The 19,303-nt window shown below is 41.6% G+C and overlaps 1 protein-coding gene across 1 annotated transcript in view; it reads right to left on the bottom strand.

Moving 5' to 3' along the window:
• Positions 1 to 2,623: 2,623 nt before the first annotated feature.
• Positions 2,624 to 19,303, bottom strand: part of chsy3 (chondroitin sulfate synthase 3) — a 30,533-nt gene continuing 13,853 nt past the window's right edge. Inside the window, exon 3 of the mRNA XM_077019978.1 lies at positions 2,624 to 5,031. Within this exon, the coding sequence (XP_076876093.1) occupies positions 3,460 to 5,031 (1,572 nt within the window). The 3' untranslated portion in view covers positions 2,624 to 3,459. The remainder of the gene's footprint in view (positions 5,032 to 19,303) is intronic.

The raw sequence follows: 19,303 nt of genomic DNA on the forward strand, positions 1-19,303 counted from the left end.
AGATGGAAGGAGTGGATACTCACCACTTTTACTTGAGAGGAATCCTTAGCATGCCTATGGGAACCAGCAGCCTGATGTCTATTGGGACAAATAGAACACTCACAGAGTATATGTTCCATGATGGTGGCTGTGTTGTCTCCCAGCAGCCGTGACAAACAGGTTGTCTACCTACATCTCCTCAGTCAATCCAGGACTTAGGAAAATGACTTTGGGAGCGATTTGTCCCCTTTCATGAAGGATTCAGCCTAAGCATATTGTGAGGGAGTCATCACAACAGGGAAGTTTCAAAACCAAATCAGAACTTAGGCCCTGTCAATAACTAATTAGCAAAGCAGTCTTGTTCCATCAACCACCGGCAGTGAAGACACAGAATTCAAGGGCATATTCCAAAACACAGTGTAAGCCATGTTTAAAAGAAAAAAGGAGTTTGCCACTAGCTTTCCCCTTTAATGGATGGTCAAAGTCAGAATGGAACTAGGTAGAAAACTGAACTGGAATTACTGATAATTACTGATTATGTGGCCTTAAATATAAAATATAACTTATTATTAAATAAGTTTAAAGAGTTTAAATTTAATATTTAAATAATATTAAATAATATTCACCTGGGGAGTAACATTGCAGTCGGAGCCTACAATACCAGTATCATCACTCCGACAAGGAATGAAAACCTGGCATTCATCACATGACGTTTACACTGACAATATCAACACCCAGAACTTCTATTCTAGTTATCTTATACTTAGCCTGATTGTGTGATTTGTTTGTGACTTGTGTTTTCGTCTGTATAATTTGTTTTTGTGTAATTTGTGTGTTAACGGGCCGCCCAATGGAGGATGGGTTCCCTTTTGAGTCTTGGTCCTCCCAAGGTTTCTTCCTATTCCCCACCATCTAGGGAGTTTTTCCTTGCCACTGTCACCTTTGGCTTGCTCATTAGGGATTTGGACCCATAGTATTGTTAACCTTGTAAATCCTGTAAAGCGCTTTGTGACAACATGTGTTGTGAAAAGCGCTATACAAATATATTTGATTTGATTAAATATATATATAACTTATATTGTCTGACATCAGCCATAAAGACAGTGACTATATGAAGAAGACTGATTAGGGATTACTAATACCAGAGATTTAAGACAGTAGGTCTGGGATCATAATAACGATGTCTGAAATGAGCTTTCAAGTGCATCTTGAGTGAATCACAATAACTGATTACTATACTATGACAGTTGATTATATGTCTGAATACGGCGTGAAGAAAACTGATCTTGAGTTACTCATAATGACTGACTATGCGGCTAAAGGGCCTTAAAAATTAATTGATCTGTGATTATATGAATGAATAGGGCACAAAGAAAGCTGATCAGGAATTACTAATAACAGACTTAAGACAGTAGGTTCTGGATCATAATAACAATGATGGTTGAAAGGAGCTTTCAGATACATCTGGAGTGAATCACAACAACTAATTATATGCCTAAAAGAGGTGTTAAATATAATGATTAGTAATTATGACAATGATTATGTTTGAATACAGCATGTAGAAAACTGGAGTTACTCATAATGACTGATTATGTAGCTAAAAGGCCTTAAAGATAAAATAACGTGGCATCAGCCATAAAGACAGTGACTATATAGCTGAATGAAAACTGATCAAGCATTACTAATACCATAGGTTCAAGACAGTATCTGGGATCATAATAACAATGATGACTGAAAAGAGCCTTCAAATATATCTTGAGTGAATCACAATAACTGATTATAAGAGGTTTTGAGTAATATAACAGTGATAATAGTGATAATATCTTGTTAATAAAATGTACCAGGGATCACTAATAATGGATTTGAGATAGTGGGTCTGGAGTCACAGTGATGATGGGTAAAAGGAAATGCCAAATATATCTGGAGTGAATCACAATAACTAATAATTATATGCCTAAAAGATAATGATTAGTCATTGTAATAGTGATTATATCTATGAATACAGCATGAAGAAAACTGATTTGGAGTTATTCATAATGCCCGATTATGTGGCTAAAGGGCCTCAAAGAACTGATCTAGGATCAGCCATAATGACAGTGATTATATCTCTGAAAAAGGCTTTTAGAAAATTGATCTGGCGTCAATTATAATTACAATGGTTATACAACTGGGACAAGCTTTTAGAATAATGACAGTGATAATGTTGGGGTCAGTCATAATAACACTGATGGCTGAAGGGAGTTTTCAAACAACATATCTGGAGTCAATCACTGTACCAATGATGGGTGAAACTGAATTTCTGGATTCAAACCAAAGGCAAGGTACAGACACAGTATTTAATTTAATTGTATTCTGATGTTATTTGTAACTTTATTTTATTAACTTTGTTTTATATTTTAATAGTATTTCTTTTTATTTTAAATATATAATAGATATAATAGATTTGCTTTTATTTTAAATTCTATAACCAACTATGACCATTACATTAGAATGCTCAAATGCCATCAGTGCATCTTATACATTAGAGGGTTATGCCAAATATTAGAGAGAGCAGTAATGCAGAAATGATTAACCGAAAACATTTTCCTCCTGATGTATTATGTGTAGTAAATAGACACAGATATTCAGACGGGTTACGCATTTCATTATTTTTTAATTATAAATATTCCATTTTGATTATTTTATTTCCCAACAACTTAAACAAGCCACGAAACAAAATTATGAAAAATACATTTTGTTCAACCAAGCAGAGATAGATGGAGAAAAAACTGAAAAAAAAACCAAACAAACAAGAAAAAACCCAATTTTGAAATAGAGAAAACAGCAAATGTTTGAGCCATTAAGCCAGTACCTTAATGTATTGATACTATTTCAACAAGAAATAAAAGTTACAATCACTTTTAAAAATACTGCAGATGAATTATAGTTTTACTTAGTATAAATTAGAAAATTCTATTTTCTTCAGTACAATTGCTCAGAGGAACCTTTAAAGCACATTTGTGGTACTTTCAGTATTATTATGCCCATCAAAATGTCTTAATTTACAATTATTTATTATATGGTGGTGATCCTTTGTGTCCATTTTCACAAGGTTGAAGAGCACTTTGCTTACAGCGCTAATGACAAGGACTGTATTGAACACATTGACTGATGGTGGTCAAATAAGCTCCTGAGTATATCAGCAGAATTCACGATTGCATCAATGAAACTCCCCCACCAAAAAAAAAAACAAAAAACAAAAAAACAACCTTTCCTGCTAGCCCTGAAATATTCAATCGGGGCACTAAATGTCCTTTGGAAGATGCTGTGGAAGAGTTGAGTGCACAAACAATTAAGAAGTTGCGCCAAACAAACCAAGTACCTTTAATTTCACGCACTTGCTTGCAACACATTAGACACACACACCCACACCCCACACACAACCAGTCTCTTGCTGCTTTCATGCAGAGCTGAGGTAATCTCCTCCGACACTGATAGATGTCAGGAGGAGGTTCTGTTGTATCCTACGCCCAAGTGTTTCTCCAGCCACAGTTCTGCTAACTGCATTGTGGATGCATACGTACTTGCTCTGGACCCGAGGCACATTTTGTATTGCTTAGGCTCTAGATTAGTGTCGCAGTGAACAGGGTGATAAATATGCACAATGCCACTTTCTTGTGAGCGGAACACTGTCAAGCCAGAGTTGATGATTTTTGTGAACAAGTCTACATCTTCCATTCCCCAGCCTTGTATTGAAGTGTCAAAGCCTCCGGCCTTCAGCAAGTCACTTTTGAATATGCAGCTTATGCCGAAGCCGTAATCTCGCCAGAAACCCGTCTTCTTGGTGAAGACAAAGTTGCTATCTTCTGGACGGCTTCCAGCATAGACAATTTTGGGATCATACTGGCTGAAGACAACAGGAAAGTAAGCCTGACTCCCTTCAACTGTGTTATCTCTACATCTCTGCAGGGCATCGCCTGTGAAGATCAGATCCACATCACAGAAGAAAAGCAGGGAGTTATTACTTAGTTGAGAGGCACCCATTTCTAGAGCAAGACCTCTAGAGAAAGCCCCTGTCATTCGTATCACTGCCAGATCCGCTTTGGGGTATTTGGTACGGTAATCCTTAATCAGTTCTAAATGTTTCGCCCTGTCTTGGTTGCTATCATTATCTACGAGTATGATCATCAGTTTCACATTCTGGTTGGAAATGAGGCATACCTTCTCAACATTTTCCATGAAGCGTGCAAAGGTGTCATAGCGGCCTGTGAGTGGCACAAGAATATGAAGCTTCCTTTGGCTGTGTTCTCGCATCTCTTTGGTGGGTTCCGAAAACTGGAATGGGCCGAATATCTTGAGCGAATTAGAGAGGAATGAAAAGGACTGAGAGTCGCTGTTGATGGCCTCCGCTAGCTCAGCCGCCTGCAGCTCTTCCACCTCGTGAAAGAAAGGCCTGCTGAAAGACTGCTGCAGGTAGACGTGTCTCCGCACGGGCACCGTCAGTTTACGTCCCTTGTGCCTCTTGTAGAGGAGCAGCAGGTCCAGTATGTACTCAGCCCCATGGAGGGGGTTCACCCTCCTGTAGCCGTACTGGATTTGCTTGAAGTCGATCACACGCCCTCGCGTTTTGGAGTTCTCGTTGATCATCTCCATCACCTGAAGCACCGTGTCGTCCAACGCGGCACGCAGCAGGCTGCCAAGGCCCTGCTGGGGTACGTTCTTGTCTTTGGTGGAGAAGAGGTGCCTGCCGGTCAGGAAGTCCCACTCGATAACGTCGTCCCGTTCGTTTGGGCGATAGCGGGTGTAGGATGGAGCCCCGCCCAGCTGCTGATCCTCCCACTGCACCTCTGTGTTGCTGAGGTGACTCATCGTGATGACTTCACGGTGCAGCTGGATGGTGTGATAGCGCAGCTGGGAAATCTCCCGGCTGAGCATGTACGTGTGGAGCCGGTACTGGTAGGCCGGACGCTTGTTGGGGTGCAGAGTGATGGCGTTGTGGATCTTGCTGCTGTGCAGTTCTTGGATGAATCCTTTCTTGTTGTGCTCGTAGTTTTCGTAGAACAACTGCTGCATCTACTCAGAGAGAAGGAGAAGGAGAGGGAGAGGGAGAGAGAGAGAGGGAGAGGGAGAGGGAGAGAGAGAGCTTTCAATTAGAGGATGTAGGACAACAGTTTTACCTTCATATATATATACACACACACATTTCTTGTGTGAACGTAGGTATCTGCACATGTGAAAGGTGATACTAATACAACACATTTGATATGGATTTATGATAAAAAATTACAATGAGAGTTAAGACCTGTTAAACCTGTTTGACAATGTATCAGATTCTACTCTGCATAAATGAAGAATAAAGCTGCATAAATAAAGAAAAAAAATCAGGGTTACTGCAAAGAGATACTTTAACTAAACAGTAGATAGACATAGCCAACACATAGCCTTTGTGTTTTGCTTAACACCTTGTGTAAGCCTGTGGCTATGTAATATTTAGAGCCTGTCAGAATAGTTTTGTAACAGTGTCCCCTCATCTGTGGCACTCCCCATATGGCGGTGGCTGTCATGTGGTTCTGTTTATTTCTTTTCCTATTTGCCTATTCCATGTGCTTTGTGGTTTTCTTAGCTTGCCACACCCCTGTTCAGGTGTCTGTTGTTACCTTGATCCTCCCATGCCTTGTTTAACTGTAAATTCCCTCTATGTAAATTCAGAGGCTCAGTTCCTGCCTCTCGTGTCAGTTTTTGGACTCACGGCTGATGTGTGTCTGCTCCAGTTTCATCAGCCTATATTACCGCTCACACTTGTGTCCTGCCATTGTGCCCATCTGCACCAACACAGATTAACTGCCCACAGAAAGGATGTAGTGAGCCCTGTTGAGCCAAATTATCTTCCACACCTCTCTGTGGATTGACATGCCAGAAAGTACCGCTGAGGGCTGCCTGCACAAACGGCTGGCTGGACTCCATCTGAGAAACAGGTTTAAGTGGCTAATGGAGGCTTGTTATGACCCAGAACTTACCCAGAAGGCATGTTACACCCCGGAGATCACCCAGAAGGCATGTTATAGCTCAGAGCACACTTAGGATACATCTTACATCCTGAAGCTCACCCAGAATACGTTACACCCCAAAGCTTAGCAAAAATACATTTTGTGCCCCAAAGCTTCCCCAGAAAATATGTTATACCCCAAATCTTACCCAGGAGGCATGTTACACCCCTGGGCTCACTCAGGAGGCATGTTACAGCACAAACCTTACCCAGGAGGCAAGTTACACCCTAGAGCTCACTCAGGAGGTATGTTACACCCCAAGGCATACCCAGCAGACATGTTACACCCCAAACCTTACCCAGCAGGCACATTTCACCCCAGTCCTCACTCAGGAGGTTTGTTACATGCCAGAGCTCACTAGAAATGTCCTGGTACTCGCAACTAAGGGCAACGGAGACACTGTAGGTTGAGAGGCCAGCCTAAGCCTGATCACACAGTTTTGAATATTTATGGTTTTAAATAATTTCTTCTCATATATCTCATCCACTGTATCAGCCTGAAACTTAACATGTAGCTTCTCATCTAAAAGTGCTGTCAGACACTGCTTGGGGCATGAACAGAGCCAGGGGCAAAGGTCAGACATAAATCGCTGCACATGAAAAATGTAATGTAAAGCATTTGTTTCAAAAGGAGACCAAATATCATTCACCTATTGATATAAGCTGCTCTCACATGCAAGGCTATAATGTAATATTTTGATCATTTCATCTTATCATTCATCTTTGTGCTCAGTTGGTCTGCAATAAAAGTGGAATTCCTCTGCCAGTCTCTGCATGCATAAAAACACCAGCAGCTTTAATGTACTGACTAAGCTCTTTTGGCATAAGCCATTGACAATTTGCTGATTACGGTGTGTTACAGCTGCCTAACCTCAACTGCTGAGATATTTACATTTTCTAACAGTTGCAGAGAGTTGCATATCCGGAAAAAAGTATAAGAATTCTTACTTGCTTACAATATCATTCAAAGGAGACCTATAGCAGTGGGCTACACACCGATGCCTTTTTGTTTTCAAATAAATTTTGTAATAAGTACGTGCTGCAGAATAGGTACACTGTTGTAATGAATTTTCAGAAGAAAGGCATTTTGCTGATCGATTGTTGCCTTAACTACATGATGGGTTGCTAAAAGGCACAGTGCCTTTCTAGGTTACATGGACAAGTCTTATTTAGAATATTTGTGCTGTAATCTTTGAAACATGTTATGTTTGTGTACCTGGTCAGGCAATCCAGGACACTGTATTGATATTCTAGAGCCTCTTGTGCTGTGCCCTGGGAAGCAGCCCAGTCACTCACCTGCTGTTCCCTCTGCAGCTCATCACTTTAAGTGCACACGCTCGCTATTGTAAACAAGACGCTCTACATCACCGAGGGCCAGGGGCTGCTAGAGACTCTCCCGAGCTGATTCGTCAAAAGTATCTATGATCCTCCTGAACTTCAGCACTCACGCATCACTCACAGTTCATATGAGCGTCATCGAACCCCAACTGTGTCTGATCGGCTTTGACGGCGAGACCGTAACACATAACTATAGGACCGTTTTTTATATGACATGATAGTTTCATAACAATAAGAATACAAGGCAGTTGTTGTCAGCAGTAGTTGCCCATAACATATGTATGGCCTAAGTGTCTATAAACCGTGCAAACTGTGGGCAAATGTCTATAGGTAGACTAATTAAGTCATTTTTGCATCTTTAAGAAATCTTAAAATATAAACCATAAATCCAAGCTGACATAAATAAGGTAATTATCTGCATGGTGAAGAGCTCAGAGTCTCTGTAGAGGTACTGGGCCAGTGCAGTGATGGTATCCCAAGGAAAACAAGCACTGCACTTCTTGGTTTTTTCTTTTTTCCCCCTGTATTTGAAGATTAGTGATTGTGGCTTCTGAGTCCTTTTTGGGGAGGGCTGAGGTCATGCTCGAAACATTCCTTGGCTGCAGAGTAATCCTTCCATTTTCACACCAGTGTAGCAGACATTAGCAAGCACATTCCCCTCACCACACTCCTCCAAAGAGCCCAGGACCAGTGCAACACTCTCGGCTGCCAGATGAACTGAATGCAGTCTGATTTTCATTTTTAAGTAACTGAAGCCTGAAACAACTGGAATTATTACTTAATGGAGAATTACACAGACGCTTATCAATGCTACGCCAAGTGGTCTCAATGTAATTGAATAGATAAGGGAACTGTAATATTTTCACAAATAAAATTCAGAAACCAGGTGTTGTAAAAATAATTGTTAAATATGGAGCTGTGATTTACTTCATCTGATTGTGTTTTTGTTAGACCAAAAGCCAAAAGTTCACCCTTAGAGAAACACAGCTACCAGATCAACATCACACTTTTAAACATATGAGGCATGACTAATGGTCATTGCAAAGCCTGAGCCAGACCTTATGTTAAGCCTTTCACTGTTTCAGCAAGATGTGACACACACTACCTTATGTTACCTGGAACCAACCCCCCCCCCCCCCACACACACACACACACACACACACACACACACACACACACACACACACACTCCATCTTTAGTGTAGATTGAAGATTTCCTTATTTCAGTGCACAACTGGCATGACGGTATCCATAAAATCACTGGAGATAAGAGCAGTTTCTCAGCAGACCACATTTTATCTTCCTAAAGGTTTTCCCCCCTCATCATTCTGTGGTGCGTTTTGTACTGCAGTAAAATGTGCATTAACTATGCGCTTGTCTTCGGGCCCTCATGCCTTTACCATTTCTAAGCTGTAAAGCACAGCAGGCTCATTTGCACATCTATGCCCCCCCTCCTGGTTATTCTTGTCCATTTATATTCTTTCCCAAATAAGAAGTGTGTGTGGACTGCTGGCAGTTTCACATTAGTTGATATGACTGAATAGCTGATACTATTTTTGTATGTAAGCTTTTCAGAATTTGAAACCCAAGAAGAAACTTGCCAGTAACTCTTAGGTAGCAAGCTTTCTGAAAGGGTGTAATTTTTATAGAACGGTCACAATGTCAAGATTTCTTGGCTGTGATGCCAAGAACAGGCTGTTTCACTCTGACCGTCATGCAAGCATGGCTTAAATGTGAAACACAGAGAGAACTGTGTCACTCATACATACCATGTGCTCGCTATTAAAAAAGAAGCTACATGTGAGAGATGAGAGATGTGCCAGTATGTAGCCCCATAGATCACCATCGCCTGGTCTTTGTGGATCCTCATCCCAATGCTGAAATGACAGGGTTCTCAAATGCGTTCGAAAAAAACCACAAAAACACAGCATTGAGAAGAACCCTTGGATACCATCATCACAGAATTACACTAGAACTACAATGGCATTTCATTAGATTCACAATCCTACTAATGGACTTGTTTGTGTTTTCTTATAGATCCTACTATTTACCATCCACAGCTGAGAAAGATCCATAAATGTCCCAGTAGCTCTACCCAGTAGATGGTCTGAAGGTCACTGCTGTCAGCATGACGTGGTGGATTACGCGTTGGTCTGCACAGTTGTGTCAGACAGTTCACTCGACCTGCTCTACACTACACCATCTTTCACATGGCAGAAACAAAATGGCACAGGGGTATATCAGTGTTTATTTGTCATTGAAGACATGACACCAAATGCATAAAGAAACAAGACCAGGCAGTGAGGCTGATATATGGTTGAACTCTCAGTGCTGTAGGCACATACACCCACGCAACAGAGGAGCCAAAACATTTATTCGTCATTGCTCTGTTCACAGTGCACAAACTGAGGCACCTAGACAACTCGTTTTCACTGCAGGAGAATGTTGTTGTCTGAATATATAAAAATGTTTTATATATTTAAATACTTTTTTTCTTTAAAAAAAAAGTATTGCGATCATTACTATTTAGGGAAGACATCATTAAGACCTTCCTAAAATATATGTATTAGAACATATTTTCAGAGACTGAAGCATTATTGATTGAAATGTAGCACACTGCTCGTGTGCGTGATTACATAAGCATGCCACTTTCCCGTCTTAGAACAAATCTATTTCTGCTCTTAAGGAAGAAAAAATGTAGTAGTTCTTGTTAGCTCATGCTAGTTAGGTCTTATTTATGCTAAAGCAGTGCACAGTGTGAAAACTGTCTGCTGGGTTTTTTGGTCCTATGCCGAAGCCAGGATGTTGGATTCCCTGTGTGTTCTTTTGTCCTCATAACATCCCACACCATTACCCATTAGAATGATGATGCAGTTTTCTATTTTACCATCATTGTTACTTTATTAATATTGCATGGGCAGCCAAAGAAAATCACATTACGACCTTAATGAATATTGCTCCTCATCAACATATGGTGCAGAGGTACAGAACTAGTAGACACTGTGAGAAAAGGTCTAAACCGTCTGAGGTAGCCACAAGTGCAATTTAAACAACTTCGTCTGGACGTTGTCGGTATGATCCGAAGATGGTGATTGGTTGTGTGCCAACGGTGCTTTAATACGTGAACCTTAAGCTTGAAGACGAGGCCAAGGGATCCGTTTTAGCATGCAAATCTTCGACGCAGGGCCTTCGCAGGGTTAGTGACGGGTTTGAGCTTGAAGGGTGCCAAGAATAAACTGAGTTCACAGAGCAATACTCGAGTTCCTGGTTTAAGTCGGTCGCATGTCAAACGTTCATTTACAGGTGATCCCAGCAGCATATAGCGCAGGAGAAACCAGCGTGACACTCCTGCTCTGACAGTGTCTGCTGCCCGACTACAAAGGCTTTCGAAGAGGCTTAAAACGTTGATCTTCCCACCTTATATTTCACATCTCAAAGGGTCACCGACATGGACATGGGACTACACTATAGGTTCTCTGAGTTTAATTTGTCATGCAATTAACATTGTGAACTACATCTGTATTCCACACAGCCGGATCCCCTTAAGAAACACTGTCGCCAGATAATCAGATACCATCTACACAGTGGCCCATTACCCCATCAGTGGAACGTTTTCACTGATTGATTCCCTCAAAGTCTCATTTCATTCCACATTAGTGCCATATATAGCCATATATAGGCTAGAATGCAATTAGCGGAGTTGTAGAAACTCTGTTTTTGGAGGAGGGTGACTCGTTACATAATTTATGATACTGGATGTATGTTAGTTATTGGCTGATCTATGTTATTGCTGTGACTTAACAAGAACAAGCCCCTGGCTGCATACACATCTATCACCAGCTAAATATCACCAGCTCAGACCAATATTTGCATAACATGAGCAATCCACAAAACCCTTGATGTTTCTACGTCTTAGGCTGTCAAAGGAATGATAAATGTTAATAGAAGTCAATAAAATGTTCCCTTCTATGTACCAATGAATGCTTGATGCACATTTTAATAAAACTCTTTTCTCATTGCTACTATACATGTTCCCTGATGTGCATTTCTTCACATTTCCCAGATGTAGACACGAACGGGACGCAACCCGCCTTGCGTGCTCGCGCAGCCTTCCGAGCTCTTTCTGCTACTCTTTCTCCAAGCCCAACGCCCCCACACCTCTCACCCCCCAATCCACTACTTAATTACGTCCGGCCATGGCGACCTGGTCAGCTTTCTGTTCGCTCAGTTTGCTTTGAGTATTAAAGCACATCATAACCGAGGCCGTAATTCAGCGTGAGGGACTGTCGGTGGGACAGCGGCTTCCTACATCCGAAAGCGTTTTTCCAGGTCTGACACGCCTGGGATTAAAGCGGCTGGTTGAAACGCTTAGGTATTCCCTGAGCTTTTCGCACATACATTAGCCGGGCCTCAGAGGCTGAGAGCTACGCCAGCCTCGATTTTCTTTCCACCTTGCGTTTTGGAGATGACTCCGCAGGTGGATGTCGAGGACGAGTGGGCGTGCTTCACAGCGCGGTGAGCCCCGGTGAGCCCTTACGCCAAGGCCTGGAACCAGCTCGCTCTGTCAGAGGCTGTGCAGTGGAGAATGACTCCATAGCTCGCCGGTAGCCGGAAAGACATAATATGAGACGAATATGCTCCCGGGCGTTTGTAATTTTCCATTCTCTCAGTCAGCAGTCTGTCAGAAGATGACACAGCTGAGGAACGTTGAGGCTTAGGGCCATGTTTTCCCCGCCGTTACTTCCCAGCTCAAACCACATTTAAGTACGTTCATCAAAGGGCTACTGTAATTTAATACTGTAATCTAACGGCTGCTGACATTAGACTGGAGGAAATATTTCTTACACTTAAAACATCTCAAGCCGATAATCCGGGTGTCAAGTTTTAATCTTTGATGATAAATCAGCAATTGTTTGTTGGCCATAGTACAAATGTATTAATCACCTTATGCTTCATTAGAAAAAATAAAATAAAACGACAATGTCACTATCCACCTATAGAGGGCGCACTTGTCAGGAATACAACTCCTGCTTGATGTAACGCCAAAATTTCAAGTCTTTTTTGAGGGAGGCATAAAGACTGAATGTAATTGGGACTGAGAATGGGATTGGGTGGGATGAGGAACAACTATTTTATCAGATTTAGCTGACTTATTTATATGATTTGACGTACAAACATATTTTGAAATTCAGTAAACAAATCAGAGCAATCTAACCACTTTCAATATTCTAGTACTACCACAGACAAGCACATGTTTATGTTCTTACAAACAAGACAAACTCAAGTACTTCTGTGTTCCAAATATAAACTGTAGTAAACGAGTGTTTAAAATAGTGTTTAAAAGGGATTTGTATCTACCAATTAAGTGAAGAAAGGATAATGTCCAAAAATAAAGCCCACATCCCTAGTGCAGCATTTCACAGCGGGTGTAGCATCTGTTGGCTTTATCGATCCAGTCATTAATATCTCTGCCGGATAAAAACCCACATCCAGACTGTGAATAGCAACAAGGTCAGCTTAGAACTTAAGATCTGAGAGAGATATAAGGCTCTTCTGTTGGCTCCAGGCCTCTGTGAAGGTGCATTTCCACAGGTTCAGAATGTGGCACCTGCGCCATGGGGACAGGCAACGGAGATCAAATCTGCACGTTACATCTCCGCGCACTGATGAAGAAGGCTGCGGGGATGAGGCAGCGTCACATTCTTCACTTTTGGCAGTGCGTAACCGCTGCCAACAGCGATGCGATGGAAACGTCTTCTCTGAATGCCTTTCTTTCAAGGGGACACCACGCATGGCACGTCCAGACCAAAATACTCGCGACATTGTGAAAGAGGTCTTGCTAGAGGACTAGAGGAAACATGGCAAGTGTGAGCTCTTTCAACAGACCATGGGGTTTCTAAAATTACAGAAAGCTTCTGGGGCAACACTCCAAGTTGCTAAAAAAATAAATATTAACAGGTGAATGGAGCACGCTTGCTGGCAACTGATGGCTAAATTCATCCACATTACTCTTAATCTTAGTTATTTTTTTAATAATAGAAAAAACATCACAACAAACTGTTGACAGCTGATCAATCAGTTAGACACCTTCTACCCACAAAGTGTAGATTATTAATGGCTTGATCTTTCACGGAGATAATGGCATCACGAATAGCCACATCATTTGCGATCATTTAAAAAGAAGGGCAGTGTAATTATCTTATCCATCAACACCAAATTACATCATCTATCCATGACCACTGAACACAGTGCCTCTTCTTTCTAGTGAATTTAAAATGCCAAACATTCAGCAGTTTCTTAGGAATAACTGTCCCCGATAGGTTGTATGAACCTAAGAACTATTAAATGAGACATATTAAGTACTTGGTATGCTTATGAAATTCAGCAAATGATTTAAACACCTTACTGCAAAGAACTAGGTTTATAGACACAGCTGGGTGTCAGCCAGCGCTGTAGCACCAATACTGGGCTAGCACTCTTGGGTACAGTTTGGCTGATCCAGGCTCTCATATAAACCTTCAATGAAAACTGTTAAAAATTCTGAGAAGCAAGAAACCCAAAGCTAAAGAGAAAGAGTAGACAACAAATCTTCAGCTCCTCAGGACAAGGGCATCTGTCCAAATGCCATAAACGTTACCGTTAATATGAAAATTAAGCCATAAACAAGAAATTGTAATCATCACCAATTAGCCTTTGTTCCAACAACCTCCTCAGTCTGATCCGCTTTAGGGATCTTGTTGCTACAGGAAGTAACAGAGAGCCAGGCCTGTGGGATTAAAGTCTTTATGCCATTATGCACACCATCTATAAAAGCAGATATATTCTGTGTTTCGGGCTGCCCTGGGACCTGGCATACAACGTGCTGTTAATGCCTGGGCAGAAGAGACAGCGAATATCTAACTGCCAGTCCACGCCAGTAGTGCTTAATAGGCAGAGGACAGCTGTGCTGAATTATGAAGCAGCGCTCTGTTGGTGCTCATGGTCCCAGTGGGACGAGAAAGGTGCGTGTGTTCATGGGAGTGGGCGGCAGAGCAGCAGAAACAGCACAAAGCAGTACGTGTGCAGTTTGTAGCTATCTTCTCCCCGTTCTTCTCCAAACAGGGTCAAACCAACCATGTCAAATGACGTCTTGAGACGTGTCCATGGACTTCTGTCCTGCACTTTTGGACATGAATGCCAATAAGTCAGTCTAACTTAACAACCTGATTAGAGATTAAAGGACTAATAGTGTGGACAAACTTTATATTCAACAATCTTTTGTATTCAGCTATTCTTTTGTTTATGGCTTATTTATGTACAAATTTGTATGTCTTTTAAGGTAAGTGTGCAAGGATTCAGGCATGAGGTTTGCAAGACATTTTGAGCTTACCATACCTGTTAGCTACCACAGTCTCAGGAAAAAGTATGAAGTAACACATTTCACATGATTTTCTTCATATAGGAACAAATATGTTCCCACCTATTCTTGGTCAGATATGACGTGGATGAATATTCAGACAATGTACAACATACCTAACTCAAATTACATATTTTGTCCATATTGTTTTGCCTTCGCTTGTGTGTCCATCTCTGGTGTCCTTCAGGGGCGTTGATCCCAATTGTGCGCATGGTCAGTTTTTATATTCAAGGGCTTGGTGAGTCAGTGTTCTGTAATTTATGCCTGTAGTAACAGCTCTGCTATCCATTTTAAATGTACTATCCTTTAAGTCCCCTTGCCCGACTTCATCACTTGCACTGTACAGAATAATTCTGCAGTTCAACAAGGTGAAATAGCCCAGGTTCACCATAGCCCTGTACTTCACCACAGGTTTGGCACCATATTGTCTATATTACCAGAATTATATTCACATAAGACTTCATATGTTAAGACTGTTGCTTTGATTTCATGGGCTATGCAGGACCCATGTAAGGTTGACTTGTACCAGTTACATGCAAAAGATCAAGCATTTGTACAGTTGAGGAAGAGTGACTAGTTCTAGTGTGAACAATACCCTAAGTAACAGTGACAGGAGCCTGCTTCACGCTATTAGCTCCCCTGGCAGGCTGAGTCATTCACAGGGATGGCTGGCAATTTAAATATTCAAGCACTCAATCAAATATGACACGTCCCTCAGGTGTTCTGTCAGTAAAGCTTCAGATAAGCTCCGCATCCATTTGTGCATCCATTTATGGACCCATCCCTCAAAGCAATCAGGTGCCTAGCATGTCGACAGTGGGTTTCATTCTGGTCACAAAACAACAGCTGACAACGTCTCTTCTTCAGACAAATATAGATTTTATATGGGACCTCTGCAAGTTTGTAAACACAACCATGCACAGATAATCTCCTGTGCATTTGAGGTGTTTGCCCATGGCTGAAACTGATTTTAAGGAATACACACCTTGGGGTGGATTATGGACTTGCAATGAAGGAAGCTCTGACATTCTGTTTGCTCTGGGAGTGGTCTATAGGTGAGAGTAAACCTAAGAGCTTGTAGAGTCTTTAGATGAACCCTTTTTTCATTCATAAAGATGGATGATCAGTCACTGAGGCTGGGCGTGGATCCAGGATTGGGCTCACAATACCGTAAATCACAGTGACGAGGCTATTTGCCATGCTATCATGGTCCTGCTCTTTGGTGCACTCCAGTGCACGGAGAGACCAGCAGAGCTCCAGGCCCCGAAGGCTTACAGAAGCACATCTCACCCTTCACCTCTGTAAACAGTGGAAGCATGCATGCTGGTTATTGTCACAAGCTTAATCTTCTGCTGTTCACTCTTCTGCTGTTCGCAAGGCACCTTAACCTTTTTGCACCTCAGACTGCATATGTAAGCTTATGCAAAACTGAGCAGTTAATATTCCAGTAAAAAAAACCCAACAAATGCAGTACGTAATGTTAAAAGAAACTATTTATGGCAAAATAACATCCACAGGCAGCCAGAGTCCTTATTCCACTTTCCTTGCCAAAGGGACCTTTTTGGGTAAGCAAAATGGAGCTGTAATAATACCAGAAATGCTATATGAACTGAGAGAGCTTCCATTAGAATCTCCACTTGGCCTGCTGTGCTTTTACAGTGTTCTGTTGAGCATCTAATGGGTTTCAGGGAAGCATGTTAATGACAGCGTACTGGCTTACAGGAGAGATACTTCAAAAGCTTCTCTAACATAGTTTCGAATGTGCCACATATCAGCCATGTCTACTGATGCCATATTATTGATATACACTGAATGAACAAGTTGAATCCCTTAGCTGTCTAAAATGTATTATATATACCGATGATCAGTCTTGTTATGTAGAACGAGTTTTAAAGAGATGAAACGGATATTTTTGATGCCTCTTGAACATATCAATACTAACTAATCCATTCTTGTGACATTGAAAGTCCTGTTTGAGATCACAGTGTAGTTCCCTTTGGGAACAATTGCTCTGAACTGCAGTGACACACAGACAGTTTTGGACTGTCTGGTAACATCCAGCAGAGGTTTCAAAACAGCTTTTTAAATTAATTATTTATGTGCCACCTGATTGATTTATTTTCGAGGTCCAGATAACATATAGCCCAGAAGGATGTGATATCTTCTTATAAGATTTATGTTTGCTATTGTACAAAAAAAGGTGATAAAAATAAAAAAAAGCAGTGTATTTCATGGAAAAGTTGAAAGCAAAACTCCTTGCTATCCTGGCACATCGAAGCATTTTCTAGTAGCGAGGGCTCAACCAGGGGGCTGGGGGCAGAAACACCCCCCCACAGCCCCTTAAGCACCAGCCTGTGTTCTCTCCACCTACTCCCAAAATGAACTGCTTGCTTGGTCATTTGCTCTGCAGCAGCACTTGAGAACCACCAGCCGCAATCCAGAGGCAATCAGCATGGAAAATGTGAGTGTTGCAAAGTACGGCTGGATGTAAATACCCCTAATGGAGGTGCAGATCTGGTGAAGCTTGCACCTCCAGTCAAGCCAAGCCATCGCCGCACAACTGTTTATCTAGCGAGATGAAATTGCACAGGTGACTGAGAGCAAAGGGATGAAGACAGGAGCTCTGACTGTCATGTTCCATCACAGAATCAGCTTTCATGCTCTCAGAATGCTAATGTGATTGCATCACGGAGACACAGACAGAATCCTTTCCAGAACTTAAATCTAGGAAGAAGCATTCCAGTGGCATAATGATCTTAAGGACATAAACCTATTATTTTAACAGCATTATTACTGTAACAGGTATTATTACTAGTCTGAATGTCTGAACTGCACACCATCCGTATTGCACTGGGAAATGAAAATCCAATTAAATTTCAGTAATACAACCAACTTTTATCATGTCACAAGAAAGTTCACCTCCTGCTTCATTCAGGTTATAAACATTTCGTATTGTAAATAACAGGCACATTAATGCTCTTATGATAGGATGTGTACATCTATGATATGGAGTATGTCTAAAGAAGCGCACACAACCTTTGTAGAATCCAGAGCAGTTCTCATGGAGTCACATGGAGAATAGTTTTCTATAAAAAGAGACCCCAGAGTAAGTGGTGGCTTATATTGTTTCAGCAAGACACCACAGCGAGCACCCCTGAGAGCTCGGCTAGGCAGGACTGCCTCAAATTCATATCATTGTGTAATTTGACTTTGGGCTGGTAATGGTGTATTTCTTTTCACAAAAGAATTCTGATATCTAGCAGAGTGCAAGTCCACTGGAGCGCGGTATGCAGCTGTCTTTGCGGCAAATTCTAAGAAAAGTATTATAGCCTCGTTTCACGCTTGTGAAGGTACTACTTGTCAGTCGTGGGAGAGATAAAGATGCCGTTGCCATGCAGGAAGTGAACATAAAGGACATCCATGATTCCACAGTTGTGCGAATGGAACAGAATGCTTTGCACACTGATATATAATCTCAAAATAATGCTTGAATGGTTAAAAAAAAAATCATAGTAGAAAATGTCCATTATCTACACTTAACAATTTGGCCCCAGGTTGATAATACAGATCAGTCGTAATTTGAATGAAATTTACTTCAATGTTAGAAGTACTGCTGGAGCTTTGAGCATGAAGCTACTCTTTTCTCTTTTGACGTACATAATAATGTACTGGCTGACTCTAAATGCTGTGCGAAGCAAAGTAAAAAAAGTCTAACAGTGAAACAAAGATCTAGCAATCTGTCGAGTGCACTGGGAGTAGCCATGTTTGTTCTCCTTCTTTTCAACCACTGAAATGAGTAACTATGGAAGGCCTCTCCTTGGCATAATTGAGGCAGCCTGTGTGCACTATACTACTGACACTGAACCTCAAGCTAAGCAGTTCATTTCAATCTATTATACCCCCTTGACAAAACAGAAGAAGGACAAAATTCGCTGAATCACAACGAGGGAATCGTGAGAACGACACTTTCTTAGTCACTCTCACACAAAGTGTCACAGTTTGACACCTCAGTTTCCCAGAATGCAATTATCTCTTCCTTGTTTGAATTCAAATCTGTAGAAAGGTCTGAGCTTCCAGCAGGTCAGCGTTCATTCTCACTGGCTGGCTAGTTACCATTACAGCCAAGCTCAACCAGCCCAATTTGTGAAGTTAATGAAGGTGGAATTTCACCTTCATTAACTCCATTAGAGAATTCTACAAACGAATAAAACGTGTCGACCGCCACATTGCTGCGAAGGTAATGCACTCTATTCTCGAGATGACCTTATCAACCTATTAACGCTGAGTGCTGCCTGGCCAGAAACCCCCTTGCTAAAAGATGGATGATTGAGGACTGTGGCAGTGACTTTTGTCTATTCATCAGCTGGCATAAAATATCCAGTTCCACATCAATTACATTAGAAAGATGGCGCCTGGAAGTGGCTGCTCGCAAACTGGCAAGCACTGGCGGGCGCTGCCGCAAAGCCAAGCAGTTAATTTGAAGTGACTGCTGCCAATTAAACCACAGCACCTCTCACCTTCAAGCTGCATGTGCTCAGCTCTCCACGTCCTCCAGCGTGAATACA

This window comes from Brachyhypopomus gauderio, chromosome 10, assembly GCF_052324685.1.
Source record: "Brachyhypopomus gauderio isolate BG-103 chromosome 10, BGAUD_0.2, whole genome shotgun sequence".
Lineage (NCBI taxonomy): Eukaryota > Metazoa > Chordata > Actinopteri > Gymnotiformes > Hypopomidae > Brachyhypopomus > Brachyhypopomus gauderio.